A 24818-nucleotide genomic window follows, 5' to 3' on the forward strand; every position below is an offset into this window, starting at 1 on the left:
AGTGCTGCGCGATTTAAAACCACGCGATTAATAATAAGCTTTGGAAGTGGTTGAAATCCTTTTAAATATGTACACACTTCGGTAATTAAGCCGTTTGTTCTACGCTCATGCTAAATATATGCTTGTCGGATCCAAATGACGTTATTGTGTTCAGAAATGCTAAAACATGCAAATGCCTGTCTGTTGATTTCTGTTCCCTAGATCACTGCCACCGCAGCATAAATTAATCTGGGAAGTGGGTTTTCAGGGCCATGCCATGCCCCTAAAAAGTTTCATGTCTGGCACAGCCTGCAGGGGCCACAAGCATAATTTCAGACGTCTGCGAGCGGAAAGGCCCGACTGGCCAAAAGAAGCGAACCAGGGGAAGCAGGTTGGAAATCAGTAGATCACCAAAGTGACCACCAGCGGTTTGGGCAGCGGAAGTAAAACATCGGCACGGGTTTTAAGTGACACAGAGCCGCGATTTCTGGCCGTAAATCGTGGGAGTAAGAGCTGACCTTCAAGGTAACAGAAGTCAGGCTGCCACCCCCACGCGTCTTATTGTGCACAGCCCTGAGGGGTTTGCCGTGCCAAACGGGAGAGGGGAAGGGGGCTGGCTGGGCGCACTGTCTGCTCCCTGTGAGCTTTCCTCTGTGAGCAGTTGCCTCGAATAGTTCAAAGATGGCGACACGGGAGAAACCTTCCGGCGTCGTCACAAACTTTGTTTTAGCTTTGTCTGTGCAAATATTGACTTTATATTTGTTCACTGCACAAGGCCAGGTGCTAACACCGCCGTACTTCAACCTGGCACAAGGTAGCACCATTATTGCCACAGCAACATGCGGAGTGGACGTTTCGAGACCAGAACTGTTCTGTCGTCTGACAGGTGCAACAGGCGAGAGACAAGAGGATAGAGTGGAAGTGATTCAGGGTCAGTCTTGCGACTACTGCAACCCCAACCTCAGCGACCAGGACCACCGACCGGAGTATGCAATTGATGGGACGGAGCGCTGGTGGCAAAGTCCCCCTTTGTCTCGAGGCATGCAGTTCAACGAGGTGAACCTCACCATCCCGCTCGGACAGGTCAGTACTTCTCCATGTTGAGCAGCTTGGCTTGGGGAGGGAGGGAATAGGAGAGAGAGAATGATGCATCGAATACGGAATACGCATTAGTGCGAAGTGAAACGATAAAGAGATGGACAAAATTGTATGGCAAAATTATATTGTGTGTTATTGGTGTATGTGACGTGAGTGAGACAAGCGGAGAGGTCTAGCAGGAAGACACTCTTCTTTAATAAAAGTGAAGGGGTTGGGGAGGTTGCAGGAGGGTTTAGCAAAACTCAACGGTACCCTGAAAGATGGGGAAGGTGGTGCGAGAGAGTCTGCGGTGCCGACATCGGTTGATAAGTTTTTCTTGACGATGTGGTCAAAAGTGGACTCGACCATTGTAGTGGTCCGTGCGTCACGCCCTACTGGGGAACCAGCTGGTGGGGAACGTCACGGCTGTCCGGTTCCCCTACCAGAGGCACACTCGATCGCTACACACCCGCTCAGATATCCATTACGAGTAAACTGATGACAACGCACAATCAGCCTTTGAATGGCTAGAGCTTTCGGGGTGAGATGGGGGTAACGAGGTGACTCCACGCGGTGCTCGGGTAGATAAGTCTGGGTCAGGTTACCCACAGAGGAACGCCAACTGCGGTCTTTGGAAGACATGTGTTACAAACATGTCTCATCATTCACGTCCACTTAGACATACACAGATCTGAGCAAAGCCATAGTGCTTCTAACGGACGGATGACATGCGAAAAATAGGGAAAGGAGCAAGTGGGAGAGTGCGTCAAAGGGATGAAACAAAAGGAAAGACGATGATGAAGATGAAGTGACAATTTTTTTTTTTACTAAATGTAAAATGTACTTTTGTTCACCTGTTCTTAGTGACGTAGGAAAGGGAGGGGGCCGGGAAAACTATGCTGACAGTTCACATTCTTGTTCCCTCAGTGTCTTTTTTTAGGTGGCGGCTGCATCCCTTGCTCTGTCTGGTTTCTATGCCACTGGTTCTTACTACATCTTGTAAAATGAAGAGAGCGGGCCGTCACTGTGCCGTTATATGGCGCTGACTACGTGTTGAGGCCGTCACTGTGCCGTTATATGGCGCTGACTACGTGTTGAGGCCGTCACTGTATGGCATGCCTTGAGTAATACTATTTTCAGTATGTTTGTGTCATCAAACCAGGCACCCAGACTGTCCTTATATCATGTGTGTGTGTGCATGCTCGTCTACAACTGTCTGAAGACCTTGGGATGGAATATCCGCAGCCCCGGTGTTACGCGCCACTGGTTTTGTCGTCAGGGTACTATTATTGTGTAGGTCGGCGTGTACCCGGGAGGCACTGTATCCTTTAGTTGACCCCGAAACACGATTCCACATGCAAGGCTGCAACCTCGATCTGGAGACAGCGAGTGTCTCTGAACTCAAGACAGTCTTTTCCCAGGATTCTTTTCATATTTTATACGATTGCTAGAAGAGAAGCAGCGGCTTTGCTTTTATACAGCCGCATTTCCCTTTACCATACTGATTATAAGGCCAGGGTGATTCCGAACCCGAAGGCAGCAGGTTCGATACCCGTGTGACAAAGCGTGTTTCACCTCTGTAGACCCAGCTGTAGAGTAGTTACCAGACTCCGACCTGAGCTGAGAGAGGTAAGGCAGTGAGGAAGAGATCCCCTCTCCCCCTTCAACATAAAGCTGGCCCCTTGCACCTCACTCCATCACCGCAAGTCATGGAAGCCCTACTACTTTGTTAAAAGAAAACTTTAACAAAATCCAGACAGCGCAAATAGAGCAGACAGCATCCCGAGCAGTAGTTCCTGCAACTTGTCGGAACCAGACGGCAACGTGGCAGGTCCGAGAAAGACAGCGTGGTGCTGCATGGCGGGTCTGGCGGGTCTGGCAGCACACGTGTGTGTCGACCAGCACGTGAAATCACAGACTCAGACACCGCACACGTCCTTGAAATCCCGGCAGCCCTTTTCATGTAGAATTTGACTTTTCCTTTCCTTCTTGTCGAATTATAATGCAACATCAACAGCGGCAACACCACCATCAGTGCTAACGATGTTCGCGTGTGTGTGTGCATGCGAGTAGCTTCTCACATAACCTGTAACCCACCCCTACAGCCTGATGCTGCCGTCTTGACGAGTTCGGTGTGTTGCTAAGGGACCAAACGGCCAGACAGTAGCCAGCTTGCTACCGTGTGTCGGTAAACTCATTCTATGATAAGATGACGAAGAGGTGTAGACGCTAGTGTGGCAGAACGGGAGCGGGCAGGAAGCCAAGGCGGCGAGAGGAAACGGTCTGAGTTAGGAGGAAATGGGTCTTCAGGCTGCGGGCGAGCGGCGGGTTAAGTGCTTCAAGACAGCTTGTGTCCGTCTCTCGGCTGAATATCAAATTTCGTACAGGAATGCACATACAAAAACGCACACCATACACGCACATTAACGCACGCAGTTTGACATTGGATCGGCGGTTCTCAACAGTATTTCTGACCGCGAACCACTTTACTACAGTAAAAACTACGGCGGCCCACCGAGGCCTCGAACCACAGTGTACCGTGAATTTCAAAGTTAAACTGCCGCATTTCTTTCATTACAGTTCAAAACTAAATGTACTTTGTGACAGTAGCATAGTCATAAATTTATGTAAATTACTTGGCAAAGTACACATACAATTAAAAATAAGGCCGTGCACTGCGTTACTAAGGGTGACGGATGACGCGGTTAAATGACCGCTCGCGCTGTGACGTAAAGACTTGTTGGTCAGCCTGCGTTTTAGGCCAACGAGCAGTTTGGCATCGATAAAATTAAAACTCGTGTGAAATCAATACTGGTCTAATTAGCGTATTTGGCGATTTAAACATCACTTCGCTGACATGGTGACAGTCAGCCGCGGACCACCTGACTTATTCGTGCGGCCCACACTTGGTCCGCGGCCCACACGTTGAGAACCACTGTACTGGATACACCCGTTCACACACACACATACACCCTACACACGTTTTATCAACCCGATTTCGTGACAGCTAAGAAAGACTGGGGTACCCACTCGAACTGGAAGGCGGGGAGTATGTATGCGAGCTGGTGAAACGAAAAGCTGTATTATCTATCATTCCGTGATGAAACGACCAGCGCACAGACGACACACGCGGAAACTGGCGCCACATACCCGGGCCATGAGCACATTTCCTCTCTCGCTTTGTGAGGTCACTCGTGATGAGGAGCGTGGAGTGAAGGATGACAGGGTTAGCCATGGGTCTGTAAGTGCAGGCACGCTCTCTCACACACACACACGTCCACACCGGGTCTCTGATAAGCTCCAAAAATAACCCTCATAACGAGTGCGATGGGATCATTAGCACACTCGAGGCACTGAGACCACTTATTTATTTCTGTAACTCCGTGCTGAGACATCATGCACAGCTTCCTGTGAATACTTTCTACGAAAGGAGAACAGAGCTTAACTTGCCGCATGTAAGCTTCAAAACGTCTAATAGACAAATAGGGAGGATTATATGGGGGTGAGGGGAGAATGTTTTCATTATGTTCTGTTTAAGCCTGCAGTATGAAATTTTAAAGTTCATTGTTATTAGTTTTTTTATTTTTGCTGCCCCTAACCCCAGTTATGTTTTGCTCTTGTCCAACGCAGAGTCTGCGGTACGCTATCTCACCAGCAAGGGTGGAACGTGTTAGAGTTTACATCTCCTTCTTTCTATCATTGCGTTACACACCGACAGTTACAAATATGTGTGGGGTACATGCACCTGTGTCGCAAAGGTACCGGACACACACCTGACGTCAGATTTGCATTCATTTGTCGCAAGTGAAAAACGCTACAAAGGTGACAGTTTCTTCTCGTTTTCATCTTTCCCTCCCTTCCCTTTCCTCCCACGCATTCCTGCATGTGTCCATGTATCACGTGAGCAAGAAATGGGCGCTAAGGAATCACGTGACCCAGAGGCGGCGTTAGGAACCGTTAAGAACACGCGGGGCCTGGGGCCGACCATCCGCGCGGGGCCGGGGTAATGGAGTACGTGTATCAATATCCCTATTGATATGATGTCGGAAGCACTGATTTATATACAGTTAGATAGGCTGGATCCATTTCACGAAATAACGCACGAATTTAGTGTTTTCATTGTTGGTAACCTTTCCCACCGTCTGTGACAGTAGCGGCTTTTTCTTAAAGCGAAATAATATGGTGACGACAACTGAATAAACTGCTTGTTATTATTGTCGGGTTTAAAGTTAAGACATGGCTTCAATAATTTGCTTAATTAGAACTTAGAAGTGTTTTCTGAACGTCAATTTTTTTGTCACAACTTGTTTAACACAGCTGGCAATAAGTCATAAAGATGACCTCGGGGCTGAAGCGCGGGGCCCCTTCGAGAGCGGGGCCTGGGGCGGCCGCCCCATTTGCCACCCCCTAACGCCGCCTCTGACGTGACCAATGCATTTCATAGATTGTGGGAGGATCGAGAAGCGGAATACTTCTCTACATATACCCCACCTTCGAGCTTGTTAATGGTAGGGTGGTTGATTGGTTTAGCAGGAAAGGGCTTCCACCTAGAGGTGATTTCGCACTATGAGAGGAATCCTGAGTACCTGGAGAAAACCCCCGACGGCTAGGCCTGTGAACATGTCTTATATAAAGAGTCCCGAGACGAGAACTGAACCCAGGGCCACTCACTACAGCAGTGACAAGCAATACCCTGGGCGGGCACCCTTGCGGTACACCGTTTTGTGCAGAAGGGAGGCGAGCAGTTCACGTGACTTACCATCCAAATGTTTGTTTCTGTAACTAATAGGAAAATAATGTTTATAGTCCTCTTCGCCGCAGGTTGCATATCATGTTTTTGTATTATGCAAGGTATAATTATGTACGGTAACCCTGGACAGTGGAATAATATAATTTGCGGAAACAGAGCATTAGCATGTTATTTAGGGACAGTTTATTGGCTGTCACGACAGACAAAGTAGTGTCGGTCTACTGGTCGCAGTTGTGAACCAGGCTGTCACTTTTCGATGGCAATAGAAAACAGTTACAATCTTGAAATCGTTTGCCCGTGTGTGCCATAGAGATGACAATTATTTTAGCCACGTGCTGCGTATATATACCTGCCCCCTCTGCTCCCAATACCTGGATTTGTTCTAAGCACGTGTGTAGGTCACGGACCACGCGTCAGTAGCCAAGGTTGTGACAGTCTCGTGCAGGTAAAGCTGTGTGACTTGGCAGTGTCATCACATTCCGCAGTGTCTCGCTTCCTCCGCCATGAGCGGCCTGTCGTCTGCTGACTCAACAGTTTTTCGCCTCAGAGATCCATCCGCCCTCGGATTGTGCGCACGTCACTATAGCAATTAAAATCACGGCTAATGAGGGCGTGAATACTTTCACGAGAAGCGAATTAGGCCTAGAAGAGCAGAACAGTCTGTTTGATACAGAAAAGTGGTTGTAGCAGTAAAAATGTTTCTGTCACTTGGAAATCTCGGCAGTCCAGTTCTTCAATGTTGCCTCCGTCTCTGTCACGTGACTTCAGGGAAAGAGGTGTTGAAGTAAGCACAGGCTGAAAATAATCTCCAAACACACGATTCCGCTAGTACGCAATGTCGCACAGCAGCATGAGACGGCGGTAGTTACCTTCTGTTTAATTTTTTTTTTTATTCAGTGAATTTGGTGCAATTTCATGTGCTGCTAGCCTCATCTAGTTGGTTCTGGGAATGTTTTCAGGTGTCACCGGCCAGTTAGACTGCTTCCAGGTGTCGCTGACCAGTCATTGTTTCTGCAAAGCTTGACCGACGTGCTTTTTGCTCAGCACACATTTGTCGGGCAGATGATGCTAGACGGTGGCGAGAGGAAGGGGAGGGGGTTGCAGAAAGAGTGGCTGAGGGGATTTTTGTTTTTAAAGAGATGCGGTTGGGTAAGCCGGTTTCAAAGGATGAAGGTTTGAACATCATAGAGGGCTACGTAAAAGTGTTTATGCTGTTTCCCCATAGAGAGGACATTGTATCCGGTGTCTGGCCAGTTAACAAAGACATTCCATTAGTGCAAGTCAAGGCAGGGCTTACTATAGAGAAAGCACTGTATCCAGTGTCCGACCAGCTAACAGCAATTAGTACAAGTGGAGGCAGGGTTTGCTGTCAAGTGCTCACAAGGGTCACGACTCGCCAGAGGGGTGGGTGGGTGGATGGTGTGGTTGCTTGCTGAGCAAGCACACAAAGTGGCTGGACAAGAGTGGTGTTCCTGACCACTGTGCCTGGTCCGACTTTTCGCCAGCTGTGAATAGGAGGGGGCGGCGAGCGCTGTTGACTGTGGAGTCGGGGGTGGGGTCGTTGGTGGGTAGAACAAGCGTGCAGGCATATCGTGAGGCTTTTCAGAAATTTGATATTTGCAGTCTAGGGTAGAGCGTGGTGTCTGTCAACACAGTGATTGTATACAGTGTTCCCTGCACACAGGAGTGAGACCTCAACAATAGAATACAGGATATGGGTCACCATGTAAATAGGAAATCAAATAGGAACCCTGTATTTGGCCCAGGTGCAGAGATTTAACCTTGATACAGTTTTGATGGTGCGAGTACAAAAATGAGATCAGCTGCTAGAAATAATACCAACCGAGCTGACTGCGAAATAAATGAAGGGGGCTTATCACAATTCACTAGCTGTTGGGCCCACTTTGTTAGGGCTACCTGTGGCAGTGAGTGTGAGGAGCATCAGAGGATGGGTAGTTTCTAGAAAAACTTTCCCCTTGATTACAGTCTTATTACACGTAAACAGTAATAGAACGGTCGCTATGGGGTACATAAGTGGTCCAGCATATCTAGGTGTGGATATGTGGAGGGACTAAGCAGCTATACTAGACCTAGGGCACAACGTTTGGATGGAGTGAAACGTTCACTTTCTTTTGTGATAAATTAGTTACCCATGTGCTAGATCAACAGGGGAAGTTTTTCTGTTACAAGGCCCTGACAAGCCTTGATCTGGGAACCATGTATTGCATTCCTAAGTCAAGCACACAGACCATACTACAGGCTACCATACTTCACACAGCCAGCCTTATTATGGCATGCTGCTTTGTGTATCTCTTGTCATATTTGCTAATATATGAACATCTGCAAAGTTTACTTTTAAGAAAATTGCATATAAGGGCAAACATCATGCCTGAAGCTAGCACTAGTATTCATGTTTTGGCAGTAGTCTATGTTAAAAACAGATAAAAACACCTGGGATTTGTTAAATACATTGAAATCTTTATTTGATTAGATAATCTAGCAGTAGCTGTACATAGATTTTTGCAAGCTAGAAGAGGAGCTGAGAAGAGCGTTAGATTGTGCCATATTTCTGTCGGGCATAAGAATGAAGATGATGCTATATTGCTGGATGCCTTCCTAGAAACAGTAAATAGCTTTTCATGCCATGCTCTTTCAAATTGAATTTGACCTTAAGAATGAATATCCCATTTCAGGAATTCCATGTTGCCTATGTCTTTATTCGGATGGCAAACTCTCCTCGACCAGGAGTATGGGTATTGGAAAGATCAACTGATTTTGGCAAGACCTGGCAGCCATGGCAGTACTTTGCTGACACACCAAGTGACTGCTACCGATTCTTTAATACCAGGGCAGATGAACCACTTTTACGGGATGACCAGGTTCTATGCACCACAGAGTTTTCAAAGGTGGTTCCTCTAGAGGGTGGAGAGGTAAGCTGCTTGTACTAACTTGTAGAGTCACTTTCTCAGTGCCAGCAACCAAGAGACGTGCAAATACTACATATTGAATGACTATGGAATAGTTTGTGTTTACAAACACTGTATGACAATGGTATCCACATCATCCCTCCCTGGCCCTCCCTGGCCCTCCCTCTAGTCAGTCCTGATTACTTGTGCTTGACATTTTATGTAAAAACTGTTAACAATGAGTTGTACTCTGGGTTAACTTTGCATCTGGGATTAAATCAGATTAACTTACCTGGTGCTCGAAGTTAATTGTTTTTAGATAAAATACCTAGCTGGACTGCTTGAAATTAGCTATTTTACATAAAATTCCAAGCACAAGTAATGCTTAGGGTTAACACCAAAAAGGTTAAGGTCCAGGAGATCAAAGAATATGCAGTAACATTTTGACAATGATGATAAACATTGATGATAACATTGTTTAGAATGAGGAACACCTAGAGACACAATTAAAGGATTTGGAAAAAGGTGCCATTTTGTATCAGTCTGGTTTCATGTTTAATTTTCTTATGCTGACATACATTTTGTATCAAATTAGTAGTTTCCTTGTCAAAAACAAAGAATTTCTACATGTGTTATTAGATTGTTGTTTCCCTTGTGAATGGACGCCCGAGTGCCCAGAACTTCTCCAATGTGGATGCTCTTCAGCAGTGGACAAAAGCCACAGATGTGCAGCTTCGTATGCTGCGAACAAAGACTCTCCTTGGTCATCTAATGGCAGTTGAGCGCCAGGACCCAACTGTCACTCGAAGGGTAGACAAACACTATTTGTAATATTAAATATAATACTTATGATAATAAAAATCTTATAATCTTTGTGTCTTCTTAGTGTAACATATTTGCTACTTGCTTACAACAGACAGTAGTAGTGCAGCTACTTTACAAGTAAATTGACAAACAAAACAGTTACATTTTTTATCTGACTTTTCAGTATCCATGTATTCATTTTTTTTTCCTAGTCGGAGATATTGAGAAGTTTTTTTGTTTCTTTTTTTACTTTACCTTCAATTATGTAATTTTCATGTCCTAAATGTTACTTTACTGTATGTGCATATATATATATATTGTATATAATAATCCAGTTATGTCATTTTCATTACTTTTGCTGTCTTCCAGTATTACTACAGCATCAAAGATATCTCCATCGGAGGGCGCTGTGTGTGCAATGGCCATGCCAACTCATGTGACCGCCCTCCTGAAGCACAGAGTACAAAGTTGTTGTGTTACTGTGAACACAACACCTGTGGTGAGCAGTGTGAAACTTGCTGCCCTGGTTTTGTCCAGAAGCGCTGGAGGCGAGCAAGGGTCAATGATCCTTTTGAATGTGAACGTAAGTTGTCTTAGGTTTTGATTTAAATGACAGCTCATGGCAGCAATAGCATCCATATTGTTGTCTTCCAGCATAATGTTGCTGTAACTGTTACACATAAATCTGTTAAAAATTTAAGATGGTTGTCATGATCATATTGAAATTTGACATCGTCAGATGAATGATGCAGTTAAAGTTGTGATGGAATATTTTGAGGAACCTTCTTATAAAACTTTTTTTTTCTGAGAGACTTGATTGTGTGTCATGCAGCTTGCCAGTGCTATGGCCATGCCTCTGATTGTATCTTTGATGAGGAGGTAGAACGACAAAGACGAAGTATTGATATTCATGGTGTCTTTGAAGGTGGTGGTGTTTGCCAGAATTGTCAGGTGAGAACCATTGAATGAAAATTGTGTGTGGGTGCATGGGTGCATGGGTGCATGTATATGCAATATATGTGCACACATACAATTTATGCACATACATCGTTAAGTAAGACTGAATGGCTGGCTGCACAAGTCAATGTGTGAATACATTGTATTCTCGTTATTGCAGATGTGTTTTAGGCTTATGTTTAAATGTTATGGTTGAAACAAATATTTCAATCATTTTTGAATTTTATATTCAGAAATTAGTGAAAAAACAGTCATGATTGTGCTCTTCATGATATCAAGAGTCAGACATATGTATCCAACTTTATTTGATGACATTTTTTCCTCAGCACAATACCACAGGCATCAACTGTGAGAAATGTGTGTTTGGCTTTTACCGTCCCTATGACGTTCCCCGTGATGCTATCGATGCATGTAGACGTGAGTGCTTTATCTGCCATTGTGTCTTTGTGGCTGCTTTTATCTATCACTTTCTTTTCTGCTCTTATGACATGGCTGTAGATGCATTTGCTAAATGGAGATGGTAACTTATAAACTTATAACGTGACACATGAGCAGCTTTTCTTCTGTCTTTCATTAATAATCAGTCTTGACAAATCATGTCGCAGATATGATGTCTGATCTCAAACTGATTTAGTTCATGACTTGGTACTGTGTGCCATCAACACATAAGCTAACAAGCTTTTTAGGTATAAAGAAGTTGTATGGTCTGCATACTTCATTGCAACAACATCAGAGTGAAAATTCTAATAGTCCTATGATAAATGGGCACATATCCAAAAGCAGTTTATTTTGTTATCAGCTTGCGAATGTGATCTGAGAGTGTCCACTGGAGACTGTGAAGAAGGAACTGGCCGTTGCTTCTGTCGTCCGGAATATACTGGACTTAACTGTGACAGGTTAGCATCATATTTTATGTTGTGCTAGTTGGGTCCTGAAGTTTTTTGGTATTTCAGCCAGCAGGTTTGTTTTAATAAAATCTAAACAAGTTTATCAATTTTTATCAGAATGATCTAAAGGCTCAAAATTTGATAGTTGATGTATTCTGTCGGTGCTTTCTGTTTCAAGATGCATATAAGAAATGGAAAAATAAGTTGAGATGCCTTTTTAACTTCTGACATATATGTTTTGCAGGTGCAACATAGGTTATTATGGTTACCCAAACTGCATCCCTTGTGACTGCCACATTAAAGGCACAGAAGATGGCATCTGCACAGTTGCCACTGGAATCTGTCCTTGCAAAGTCAACTATGATGGGCGCAAATGTGACATGTGTGCACTTGGATACTATAACTTTCCTGAATGCACAGGTAGAATAATTGTGATGTATATGTGCATTTTCACAACTGATGTCATTTGAATTCTTTCCTTACACATCATTTCAGCAGAAGGGAATGTCTACATGAGAACAGTGACTGTATTGCGCACTGTGATGCAAATTTAGTAGCGTCACAAAACACATCATGCTGTGCATAAATGGATAAATAAGGGAAGAATCTGCTGGCTCTGTCAGGGATTGTTTTATTATGAATGGCTCCTTTAAGGAGCTGAGATGATCAACCAATCAGGTATTTTATTAGATTTGAAAATAGGCAATGAGTCAGTTGATCAAGAGCCATGTTTGAGATAGTTGTCAGTTAGTTTGACATGGATTTGTACTCCAACAGCTGAAAATGACAAAATGAAAGTCAGTAATAAATTTGTCCTTGTCGTTTCATTTCACGATACCTTGGCCTCATTTTGCTTGCTTTGAAACTGCTCTTTCTCAAGATCTTCATTCACTGTTCAGTTGTTCATACTGTCTCTTTGGTGTAACTTCATCTTCTACATTTTTTTTTTCAGAATGTGAGTGCAATCCTATTGGTTCAGCTTCAACAAAATGTGATCTAGAGTCTGGACAATGTGAATGTCGCAGCAATTATGGCAGTCGAGACTGCGGAGCCTGTGCAGATGGATTTTTTCGTTATCCCACTTGTGAATGTAAGTGATCTTGGTTACTGTTACTAGATTTTAAAGAAAACCCTTTCACAAGATTTGTGTTTCCCTTGTGATTTTATGTTAAAGGCATTAATAAATAATATGAAAGAAGTCTTTTGAACATGATATATGTCAGCAATTAGGTTAGTCTAAAGTATGTTCAATTGTTTTTAAGTGGTGGATTAAAAAAAAAAGTTAAGTCATATATGCTTTGTGGTTTATGAACTTCATAAAGGAACAGATTCAAAATAAATTATTCATTATGATCATTTAGTTTATCATCCAGCCATGGACAATTGCAGCACTTGATATCAAAACATGAAGAATATCACCTTGGTCAATCCCAACCCACCCCTGTCCAAGATCTTAACACTTACTCTTTTATCATGTTGTAAGATTAAGTGATGTCTGCTGATTTGGGTGAACTTTGGGTAAACATGGTCACTAACTTATGTCCCATTTTCATATTTGTACAGACTGCAACTGTGATCCTTCTGGAACAGTTGATGAGATTTGTGACAAACAGTTTGGTGAATGCATGTGCAAGCAGAACTACACTGGTGAACGATGTGACAGATGTGAACCAGGCTTCTATGGATATCCCAGCTGCGAGGGTAGGCTTCTTCATGCAAAAGAACTTCGCTTCGAGAAAAGCATAGAAAATAAATTGAAGACGAACTAAAAGATGCTGTCTGGTATTGGTCACTGCTTTATTTTACTTCAATAACGTTTTTTATTTGGAAGAAAACAATATTAAGAGATGGGAGGTAACTGGTGGGCGATATATTGTTTTACATGATTTCAGAGTGCAGATGTGTAGAACCAGGATCTCGCAGCAGTGTTTGTGCAGAAAGTGGTCAGTGTCAATGCAAAGCCAACTTTGCTGGCCGCACTTGTGATAGATGTGCTGCTGGATATTACAGATATCCTGACTGCATCCGTAAGTTACTTTTTAATCTGAGCTTCTAAAACCATACTCCTGTACATTGCTTGAAATGCTCAAATCAAAACAATTTTATTTTCACATGTTTCTTTTTTTGTTGATTACAATTATGGGGTGACCCTGAGAATGATAAATAAGTTTACTGTTATTCTGTGTGAAAAAGATCTTTCTGTCCACCTACATTCAAGTCAGACCGAGAACATGCGTGGCATCACTTACTTCCCCTTGGTTGAATGGTAGACCACTATGAGGGCCTGGGAAGATTATGCCAAGTTTTTAATTTCTGTTTTTTAAAATTAAGATTTTGTTGTTCAGTTCACAGTGTTCAACAGTGCTATAATAATAATGTGCAGCCTGCCAGTGTGACCTTTATGGTTCACTGAGTGTGTCATGTGAACAAGTGACAGGACAATGTAGCTGCCGAGATAACTTTCAGGGCCAGATGTGTGATAAATGCAAAGAAAACTTCTATAACTACCCTATGTGTGAAGGTAAGATGTTGCAGATGCTCGCTCACAAATTACAACACTAAAATGAAGCTTGTTAACACAGCAACTACTGCCTGCCATTAAGTTTAGGTCTAAATAATTTCATTCACACCTTTAGAAATGAATTATAAGCTGCAATGTTTTCATGCTGTTCAATCCAACAGTTCGGAAGTGTAATTATTTTGAAGAAATATTAATATTGATGAATTTAACAATCATTTGGATTTTAGTCTGTGTTAATGTCTGCTGCAGTGTGTAATTGTAACCCTAATGGTGCTAAGGAGATCCCAGGGTATCCTCTGGGTGGCTGTGGTATCATCACTATGGGGTTGTTGTGTGAGTGTAAGGAACAGGTTCAAGGTCGAATCTGTGATCAGTGCAAGCCTGGTTACTGGAACCTCAACAGGAACAACCCACAAGGCTGCGAAGGTTGGTCGCTTAGCAGTGAGACAGTAAGCTAATAATGATAATTCATGCAGCGCAGTATCCTGGTCAACAGGCAAGTTTATGTAGTAAAGAAAGATCACTGCAGATTAAATGGGGAAAAATATCCAGAAAGCAAGGGCTAGTTTTATCAGTGAATACTGACCAGTGACATATAATACAGCAAAATGGCAATAATTATTTATTTATTCACTGCAACTCAAGGTTGCTGCTGAAGTGATTGGCATATGCTAGAATGAAAATCTGTCAAAAAAACTATATACAACCCAACTACAAAAAAGAAGAGAGAACCAAAATGCATCCAAGGTAAATACTAATGAAGATCTTATACTGATATGACTACAGCAAACAACAAGAAGGGGAGCTAACAAATCACCCTGAGCCTGTCAGGCAAAGGGACATAAGGTCTCTTACTTGCTCGATCAGTTGTACACATCTGACCTGACATTTGCTCAGCTGTTGTTGTACACATCTAATCACTTCATTTGTTAAAACATTACCATTGTGGAAAAAAAGATATCGCACATTAGTTTAGTAAATTTTGATGCTGGCAAAGTATCTTCAATAGCTATGCTTTGGAAGTGTGGAAGAAAATTTCTACAAAATGTTTTTATGAAAAGTCTTTGGTAATTGTTACATAATCATTTTAGTAAATTTGTTTAATTTTTTTTATTGTCATTGGCTTTATTTGCATCACACTTCTTCTTGTAACTGATGCCTCTTTTTACAGCATGCACCTGTTACAAGGCTGGCACTTTAACTGGCAGCACCGTATGTGATACTATGACTGGTCAGTGCACCTGTAAGCCAGATGTGGGAGGCCGAGACTGTGACCAATGCCGTGATGGGTTCTACAACCTGCAAGAAAATAATCCATTTGGCTGCTCTAGTGAGTTCTAAGAAAGTCCATATTTTTTATTATTATATTATTTCTTATATTTAGTGGTGTTTTATAATAACAACTGGTGGATAGTGATATGATGTCAGAAACTACCTGCATACTGATGAAAATGAGCCAGTGGATTGATTTCATAAACTTGGCTAAAAGATTTTAAGAATGTTAAGTAATCCTGCTGACATGAAGCTTTAGTGATTGTTACTGTTTTTCATGTACATTTTGATACGTATGGGGATAACATCTTTTGAGTGACATTTTGGAAAGCCCATGGAAAAAATTATGATCAAAAGATGTCTTTGGCTTTGTTTATTTGTTGTGTAGACTGTATGTGCAACATGGGAGGCTCTCAATCCCCTGTGTGCAACAAAATGACTGGTCAGTGTAGATGCAGGCCCCGTGTCACAGGACAAAAATGTGACCAGTGAGTATAGTATTTAATTTATATTTTGTTTATACCTACAAAGAGATAAACAAATAAATTAGATAAATATGTGTTGCTGTTGGATCAACAGTCATGACTCAAATATGATTTTTGACTACTCACAAATGATTTTTTATTCTCCTCGTTTGTCATCATCATCATTGCAGAATAAATGACATGTAAAGTTTGTTATGAAGGGAGACAGAATATGATTTACTATATTTTGGACAGTTCATTTTTTGGGTGAGACAAAAATTCCTATTTTCTCTTCAAAACTCATTCAAAAATAAAATTTTCTTCTCATTATATTTCTTTCTCAGACCAATCAAGTCACACTTCTATCCAGATCTTCATCAGCTCAAGCTTGAGATTGAAGATGGTGTGACCCCTGAGGGCGCACAAATACGTTATGGTTATGATGAATATATTTTCCCAGGCTACTCATGGAGAGGCTATGCAATTCTCACAAATGTTCAAGTAAGCTTCTTGATATTTTGTTAAGTGAACCTTAGGAATCTGGACATTTTAACGTAGCACACTAGTAGTGTACTAAATTATGTCTTTGTTTTGTAGAGGGTAGGGGTCAAACAGCTCCCAGGACTGTCCTTTTCAACACCATCTGCATACATAACAGCTGGCTTTCAGCTGTCCACCAGTGGCTACTGGCTACTGGACCTATTGTTACACCTGAAGTTACAAAGTCACCTGACCCATTTGGGAAGGCCATGACCAGACAGTGCGGGGTAGGGGTGACTACTGTCATCACTAGGCAGAGAAAGGTTATGACCAGACCGTGGAAAAAAGATGGGGGTTGCTGGAACGTTCGACAGGGATTGGATAAGTTGTGTAGCTTTGTAGTTGAAAGACACTTTTTTGATTCGGAAATGAGAGCGGAGAGATGGCAGGCCAGCCACCAAGTGAAACTCTGAATAAAATCTACAGTTATGTGGCAATTCCATCTTGCTGTGTTCTTGTGCAACTAGCCCACCCCTACATAGCTGTCAGGGACTGACGTGTTGGTTACATTAAAGTTATGTGCAGATGTGTAGGCAGATGTCTAACTTTATTGCCAGTTTCATGCTTCATGATATGATTACTTGTTGAACAATCTATGTGTTGATGACATGTCAGAGGTTAGGAATGTGGAGATTGGAAGAGCCAGCGTTTGTAGAATACTGATGGTGACTATCAATTCTTTGATAGAAAAAGTGAAATATACTCTTTTTAATCATTGTTTCTCACATTAATCCTCCCTAAACTATAACAGATAATTCTGTATGTTCCATTTAACACATAGTTGGACATCCATTTCTGCATGTATGCATATGGTATTGTAACCTTCCTGTTGCTTTTGTTTTAGTCTGAAGTTCTGCTGGATGTGAACATCCGCATCCCAAGTCTGTACCAGATCATCTATCATTATGTCAGCCGAAATGACAATCCAATCCGTGGAGACATTACACTGACTCCAGATTCTCCTACTGATGTGGCTCAACATGGTGAAATAATTTTCCTACCAACATTTGATCCTAAGTTTGCCAAAGTCACATCTGGTGGTGTGTCATCATTTGTGCTGAATCCTGGTCGTTGGACTGTCTCAACCAAAGTCCCAAATATTGCTTTCTTGGTAAGCTTTGTGTTAAGATTTTTATGCAAATAATATGCAAAATTAATAATTGCCTCAAAAAAAGAGTGTTTGTGACAATTTAAAAGTATTTCTTTCCCCTTTTTTTTGGTGGTAGTATCGGGGATGTAACTGCCATCTTAGGTGAGCAGAAAATAGAAGATTATCAGGAAACTTTTTGGTGTTATGATTTCTCCTTGACATCAAGTCAGAATAGATTCATTAGTCAGCCTGTTTAGGAAACTTATAAATGGCTTCTTGATAACCACTTATTTGTGAAATTTTTTTAAGAGGCAATGAGAATGAGTATTAAGTGAATACTGACCATATGATGAGTGAGGGTAAACTTTTAAATGTGCAGGACTACTTTGTGTTAATCCCACAAGACTACTACGAAGCTAGTGTTCTGCAGCAACGAGTCACCTCACCTTGCGAACTGCCTGGTGATTCTGGCCCGTGAGTGTTTAAGATTGCAGGATGTTTCATAGTAAATATTTTGTTTCCTTTTTGAAAATGCTTCTGAATTTATTTTTTATTGTTGTTCATATTTGTGGTTTTAAAACATGCTTTGGCAATGGCAATTGTGGAACACTCAGAAAATGCACGTTATTTATTGTACTAGATGTTACAGAACATCCTGGTTCTTCTCTGCTATTCAAGTTTATTTTCTGTTTCTTATAGTTGCCTGCATTATCAATACCCAGACCTGGATGGCTTTTCCTCAGTATCTGGCATAAATGGCTTCACCATTGTTGACCAGCAGAGAATACCTGTAGAAACATACCCTGATGTTAATGTCACAGCTGAGTTGGGCATTACCGGCTTAGCGCATCTTAAACCAACACAGGTCTGTCCTTACATTTTTAATGAATTTTACTTGTTTTCAATTCTTTTTAAGCAGTGTTAATACATATCCCATCTATTCATGTGTAAAAATTATCTGTTATCTATGAAACTTGTTTCAATTGTGTCCTGTCTTTCTGAACAATATTGATAATAACTGAATTTGTAGAAGGCATTTCCCAGTGTGGAGGTAAAGTCAATGTACATTTTATCTTACCTTCTTTGTCACCAGAGACGATTCACAGTCAATCTTTATGTGCCCAAGTCTGACCAGTATGTCTTGATTTTGACCTATTTGAACCCCACCAACCGCTCACAGCACCTTGATGCTAACGTTGCTTCTCTGTCTGGAACTGACAAAGCCAAGCTAACTCTCCACAGCTGTCAGTACAGGTTTGTAGGTGCATCTGCTTATTTCATCTACCTTCTTCCTCTTCTCTGCCAACTTTCTATGGTGATCACAGAAATAAATGTGAATATTGGTGGTACTTCACATGTGAGGACTTGGGATGCAGGTAATTAGGGTAAAGATCAGTGTTTGTTTGATCAGACCTTTGCCATTTGTTTTGGTGTTTTTTTTGTTTTTTTTCCAGTTCACATAGCATTTTGGGATTGTTTCAGCACACTATGTCGTCAAGTGTTCAAGACTGAAGATAACATGGTGGCTGTTTTTAACATCACCACAGGCTATGTCTCCATCACCTTTGTGGGCTCAGAGGATGTAGATCTTGGCATTGTGAGCTTGTTTGCACATCATCTTTTGTTTTTATAGATGTATATAAAAAGGAAGAACATTTTCAGGTATTCTGATATTGTTTACTTAAAGGCTGCTCATTTGGCATTGGGCATGTATATGTGAGTATATAGCTGATGCATGTATGGTGAAGGTTTTTTTGAGGGGTTTTTGCCTTATTGACTTTGAAGTGAGAAATTAAGGGTGAATAATCTTGCTACTAGTGGGACTGGCTACATTAGTGTAGAATTTCTGTGCCAAAGATTGACTATCATTGCAGCATTTCCAGCATTTGCTGAATCACTGTACAATATGTGTGTGTTTGCAGGATTCAGTGACAGCTATACCATATGGTGAATGGTCATCAGAATTTATTCGTCCAAGAATTATATGCATACGCATCAATGGCATGTAAGTATTGAGAAGCTATTATAAAATTATAAATGGTAAAAAGAAATTTTTATTATTAATATAAACAAGAACATTACTATACAGTGTAAGGCTAGGCAGTTTCTTCTGTCAGCCATGATTTTTTTCTATTCTTTTCCCTAACAACCTATTTAGAACATTACATATGCTTTGAGTATTAACTTCACTGTATGTAATCATATGCTTTGAGTATTAACTTCACTGTATGTAACTGATTTTCAGCTGTATCCCTTCATCATATTCCCTGCCAGTTGGAACTGCCCGTGTTGATTTTGAGCTGCCACCTAATCTTGGACGCCAAACAGTTGATATTCCTGTCAACATAGTTGACACCAGTGTCAAATTGGTTCAACTGAATGCAACAGATGTAAGTAACAAGTTGAGTGAGATGAATTGTGCGATACAAAAAAGAGGTAATCTTGAATTTCTGTTTTTCTTTTTTCTTTTCTTATTATTATGATGCAATGCATGCACAAAACATAAAATGCTACCACAGAAAGATCACTTCCCAGGCAATGTACACAAAATCTTTCATCAACCTCTAATCATACCCTACCCTATGCAGTAAGAAGCAGCTGACCATAGAGGTTGTAGTGGTTTGTCATAAACCTTGTAGTTGTTACACAAATAGAGAAAGCTTTTAACATAGGCATCAAATAACACATAAAACATAATTTCATAAAGAAAGAACTTCCATTCCTTCCCTCCTCCTTATTTCAGGCACTTAACACATTTCAAACATACACTTGATGAGTACTAATTTATTTCATATGACATCAATTATATCATAGGTATATCATATCTACAAATCTTATAGTATATATGTATACATCAATGTTAATAGAGGGGAAAAAATACCCATGCACACACACTTCTGACGTTGCTAATTCTGTTTTCAGTCTCTCATGATGTTGATTTTGAGGGAAAGTGCTTCCACCTTGCAGGGATTTCACACTGTGGGGGGATGGGTGGGGATCTTTTGGGGATGGGTGTAGGGGTGTAGGGGTAGGGTTGCTGTCTTTTGCCCCTGCATGTATTTTCTGTTTTGTTTGTGCTCTCTTATTCTGTTGGTGATTAGGTTTGCTAAGTCTGTTTTGGTGATGCACTGTGCTGGTGCCCTCTATTTTTTTCTTTTTTTTTTTTTTGTATGCTTTGCTGCTTGGTTGAATTATATAGAGTGACAATGACATGCTTGTCTTCTGAGCTACACTCACCCCCAAATCATGAATTTCTAATGTTACTCAGATTTTCTCATTTACCATCTGGTTTATAACCTTGAAACAACTATAAATAACTATTTGTAGACATACAAACTGTGAAACAAAACATTTTTTGATATATAAATGTTTTTGATTTTCATTTCTGCTATCCTTACCTTCCAATCACAGAAAATGCCAGACTCACATTTGTTACCCTTTGCATACTTATTGAAATGTCTGAACAGCAGCATAGTTCCATCTGACCTGATCTAGTTCTTAATTATGTCTTATTATTAATAATAATCAGTCATTAATAGTAGTAAACAGTAGTTATTTCAAAAGTTTGAAAGAAGACTTTCTTTTTATGAGTTGACGATCTTCATTCTATTTATCTGTCCCTGTCAGCGTGACATCCAAATATGCAGCACTGTTAACCGACCTGGTCGATACATAATCCTATTCCAATACTTCCTGCCGACAGAAATTGGGTTTGACATTCCTGTCACTGTTTATGTCAATGGCCAGCCTGTTGAAGGTAAGACCAAGATTTTTTTGCATCATATGGTAAGAATCTAATCTAATAATATCAAATAACTTTTTTTACATTTGATTAAAAAGAAAAGACTTCTTAATGATGATGTAACAAGAACTAGTCTTTGTAACGATGAGTTCTACTGTTACAGGTATCTTCAAACCAAACTATTGTCCGAGTATAAGTGGCTGTCGTGGGGCTGTTCTTTTTAATGACAACAACATCATCACTCTCAATGATGCAAACATTTGCATTGTTGTTAACAACACTGCTGGGGGAAGGATCTGGCTGGTAATATATACTACATCAATGTCTTTATGACTTGGATGTAGAAGCAGTTTATGTTGTTGTACAAAATGACAAATCAACATTCACTTCTTTTAATAGTGAGAAAGATGAGAAGAATATCCAAAGCAAGAATAGATATTAGTCCAGTGTGAGAGATCTCAAGACAATTGTGTCTTCTGTCTCAGATGTTTATGATTTTACTTTGGTGTAAAAAGACTGATGCAATTAGTTATTCAAGTGATAAGAAAGTAGTCTTAAAAAAATCCTGCTGCAATAGGCTGGCTGAAGAAAGCTTTTTCTTCCTGCAGGATTATGCTCTCATTGTACCAGCAGAACAGCATGGAAGGGGTGATTTGGAGTTGCTACCCATTGACAAGTCAGGAGATTTTCTGACCATGTGTGTTAATGAAGGATTTGAGCTAAAGTAAGTCGAAAAATATCATATATTAAATTCTAAACACAGAGAGGCAGAAAGATTAAATACAGAATTAAAAAGCTATGGCAATATCTTGTGAGAAAAATTTCTATAATATAATTTTTAGACATAAACAAACTATGAAGCAAGGTCCATAACTTATTCACTGTAGAAACTGAGCTATAATTGATTGTGTTTAATTTCATCCCAGATCATTTTCTTTAGCCACTTTTGAAAGACATGGATAAAGCAAGCACCCATCTCTGCTGGGTGGGCAGTGAGAGGTTACTGATTTGGTTAAGACTCAAACTGGGAACCTAAGCACATTAACCACAAAGACACCGATCCTTATAGTCATTTAAAATATATTGGCAATTAAAATGTTCAGTCATTCATCCCTTGACTGGTACCAGTCATGGGGAAGCACATGGATAGATGCAGCAGCATACAAGGCCCTCTGCTCAGGCCTGTTTTGGGTGATAGTGAGCAGGTTCTGCACAGGATTACCTGTTTACTCCTTCACATTCATAAGCCACTTCTTTTTGTGGCTACCATGGTGTAAACCACCTGCCAAGGTGCCAGGAAGGATAGTTTTTGACAAGGTGTTTTGTCAAGTCACATGGCCAAAAGGACCAGCCTATGCTGCTTCACTGTTGCGAGTAGGGGTTTCTGATGGAACAGCCCCTTCAGCCACATAAAACAAATTGTTTTCTTCTTCATCCTGTACCAGATGACATGACTGTTGAGATCACCCTATTAGCCACCTCAATTTCAGCTGTATGACCATTGAAAAAACATTGAATTTGTGTGCTCCCTGCTCATTGGTCAAAGTCTATCCAATCAGGAGTATACAACTGGAATTGAGGTGGCTAATAGGGTGATCTCTTTTACTACCCCAAATCATTTTCATCATATTTTTAAACAACTTTAAAATGTTTCACAGTTAAGCTTAAAAATGTTGTCCTGTGTTTCAGAGATGACTCCAGGTTTTGCCAGGACAGTGTTTTTACCCTGACTACTGAGTTCAATAAAGGAGCAGTGCAGTGTGACTGCAATGTTGATGGATCACTTAATTTTAATTGTCACTCTTTTGGTGGCCAGTGTCAATGTCGTGACAATGTCATCGGTAGAACTTGCTCTGCATGTCGTCCTGGTTATTATGGATTCCCTCGCTGTAAACGTATGCATAATTTTCTGCTGATTCAGTAACTATAAGTGTTTTAGATATAATGCTTTTGTGTATATAAAGAGAACAAAAAATATAACACTTTTTTCTATCTCAGAGAGCAATTCAGGGTATCTTGAGATGAAAGCACAAAACACTAGCATCACCTATCCTTATCCACCAAACAGATTCATGTTTCAGACAGCTGCATTCACTTGCACACAATAACATTCAGATTGCACCTTCTTTGGTCTTGCATTAAGAAATTGCCATCACACTAGGCAATAAATTCATCCAAAGCTACACCCTAGTTATCTAGAGCCTCAGAATGTGCCACACATAAATGCACTGTAAATAAAAGCATATCTACATATAAACACACACACACACATTAACCATGAGTGCATAAAAGTCTTATTTGGTGGAACGGATATAAATGTGTTGTGGTATTGTTTTGTTCTTGTGTTTCATTGTAGAACTGCATCTAATTGCCCTTTGGGATAAATAAAGTCTTATAATATATATATACTTTCATGTTTATGTACTTGTTTTATGAAGCTGTTTTGTCCTCATTCAGATCAGCTCTTATGGTGAGGACCTGTCCTACATAGTGCTGTTTCCATAGGATATGCTAGAACAATTGATTGGCCCTTTGATTTATGATCATTCTTTCTGAGCAGCACATTATTTTCATGAGATTGTGTCTATTCTGTCTGAACAGCGTGTAATTGCCCATTTGGCCTGTGTCATGTCTTGACTGGAGAGTGTATTTGTCCTCCTCGTGTGGAAGGAGACCACTGTGATAGGTGTGAACCTGAGGCATATGGATATGATCCGTTGGTTGGTTGTCAGGTACATACTTCATATCGCAGTTTGAGAGAAAGAGAGAGAGAGAGATCTTTGAAGAAACTTTAAGCTCACTTGCATTGATTAAATGAGAGATTGATCACTTAAGCACATGGCTGTCGATGGACAAAACACCCATGATATGTCCAACTGTGCTGTATGTAACAGGAATGCAGATGCAACCCTCGAGGAGTAGCAGGTGGAAATCTCAACTGTGACCAGATCACAGGGCAGTGCCAGTGAGTACTGTTGTCACCTGTTTAAATTTTAGAGATGATGTTTATTATACGGAAGTCACATATTTAATAATGGACGTAGATGAGCTGAGTGACACATATCTACTCACTCTTCGCCCTCTTGTACATGTGCCAATATTTTCTTTCTCCACATGCACACAAACATAGCAGAGCATCCTCAATAAATATTCTTACTTTGAGAGTAATTCAGTGATGTTACCCTCATATTATGTTCATACATCTTGAATGCAAGCTTCTCAGACATCAAAAGAGCAATAGTGACCATAAAAACACTCGCAAGAAGTTGATGTAGACTTTAAAAGATTATTTATATTGCAGAAATATATAGAATTTTGTAAGGCTGATCACAAATGTCATTTTTTCACATTCTTATATTTTATCATAAATCATACTGCAGGTGTTTGCCCAATGTTGGAGGTCGCAAGTGTGACACCTGTTTGCCAGGCTATCACTCATTCCCTTACTGCAGTGCCTGTGACTGTGACCCAGCTGGGACTGAAAAAGACATTTGTAATCAGGTTACCTCCCAGTGCTTGTGCAAGGTATTAATATACTTTGCTACTTCAGGGTTAGAAGATTCTTGTCAGTGAAGAAAAATCTTAAGTTTTCTTTAACAAAAACATGTGTTCGTGTCATACAGATAAGCATCAGCTGGATTTTAGCTGATGTCCATGTGATGGTGAGGGTCATTAAAAAATTCTAGATATCTTGCTGATTCAGTCACTGTAAAAATGCCAAATGTCACTTTGCTCATTCACATGCTGATTTTCAATGTCCACTTGTCGTAAGTTCATAATTTGCTATGTGACATTTGTGTCACTGTACCACTTGTTTGCACATCTAATG

General features: G+C 40.8%; 1 protein-coding gene across 1 annotated transcript in view; it reads left to right on the forward strand.

Annotated features, from left to right (window-relative positions):
- The first annotated feature begins 560 nt into the window (after positions 1–560).
- Positions 561–24818, forward strand: part of LOC112573177 (laminin subunit alpha-like) — a 48235-nt gene continuing 23977 nt past the window's right edge. The window contains exons 1-30 of the mRNA XM_025253300.1: positions 561–1062; positions 8500–8736; positions 9352–9522; positions 9886–10099; positions 10349–10467; positions 10800–10890; positions 11273–11369; positions 11605–11780; positions 12313–12450; positions 12924–13061; positions 13253–13387; positions 13744–13881; positions 14131–14307; positions 15053–15211; positions 15542–15641; positions 15962–16118; positions 17002–17268; positions 17627–17721; positions 17947–18112; positions 18341–18501; positions 18730–18844; positions 19170–19252; positions 19493–19637; positions 20875–21004; positions 21153–21292; positions 21598–21713; positions 22679–22884; positions 23591–23721; positions 23884–23954; positions 24370–24514. Of these exons, the coding sequence (XP_025109085.1) occupies positions 661–1062; positions 8500–8736; positions 9352–9522; positions 9886–10099; positions 10349–10467; positions 10800–10890; positions 11273–11369; positions 11605–11780; positions 12313–12450; positions 12924–13061; positions 13253–13387; positions 13744–13881; positions 14131–14307; positions 15053–15211; positions 15542–15641; positions 15962–16118; positions 17002–17268; positions 17627–17721; positions 17947–18112; positions 18341–18501; positions 18730–18844; positions 19170–19252; positions 19493–19637; positions 20875–21004; positions 21153–21292; positions 21598–21713; positions 22679–22884; positions 23591–23721; positions 23884–23954; positions 24370–24514 (4620 nt within the window). The 5' untranslated portion in view covers positions 561–660. The remainder of the gene's footprint in view (positions 1063–8499; positions 8737–9351; positions 9523–9885; positions 10100–10348; positions 10468–10799; positions 10891–11272; positions 11370–11604; positions 11781–12312; positions 12451–12923; positions 13062–13252; positions 13388–13743; positions 13882–14130; positions 14308–15052; positions 15212–15541; positions 15642–15961; positions 16119–17001; positions 17269–17626; positions 17722–17946; positions 18113–18340; positions 18502–18729; positions 18845–19169; positions 19253–19492; positions 19638–20874; positions 21005–21152; positions 21293–21597; positions 21714–22678; positions 22885–23590; positions 23722–23883; positions 23955–24369; positions 24515–24818) is intronic.

The sequence above is a fragment of the Pomacea canaliculata genome, linkage group LG10, assembly GCF_003073045.1.
Source record: "Pomacea canaliculata isolate SZHN2017 linkage group LG10, ASM307304v1, whole genome shotgun sequence".
Lineage (NCBI taxonomy): Eukaryota > Metazoa > Mollusca > Gastropoda > Architaenioglossa > Ampullariidae > Pomacea > Pomacea canaliculata.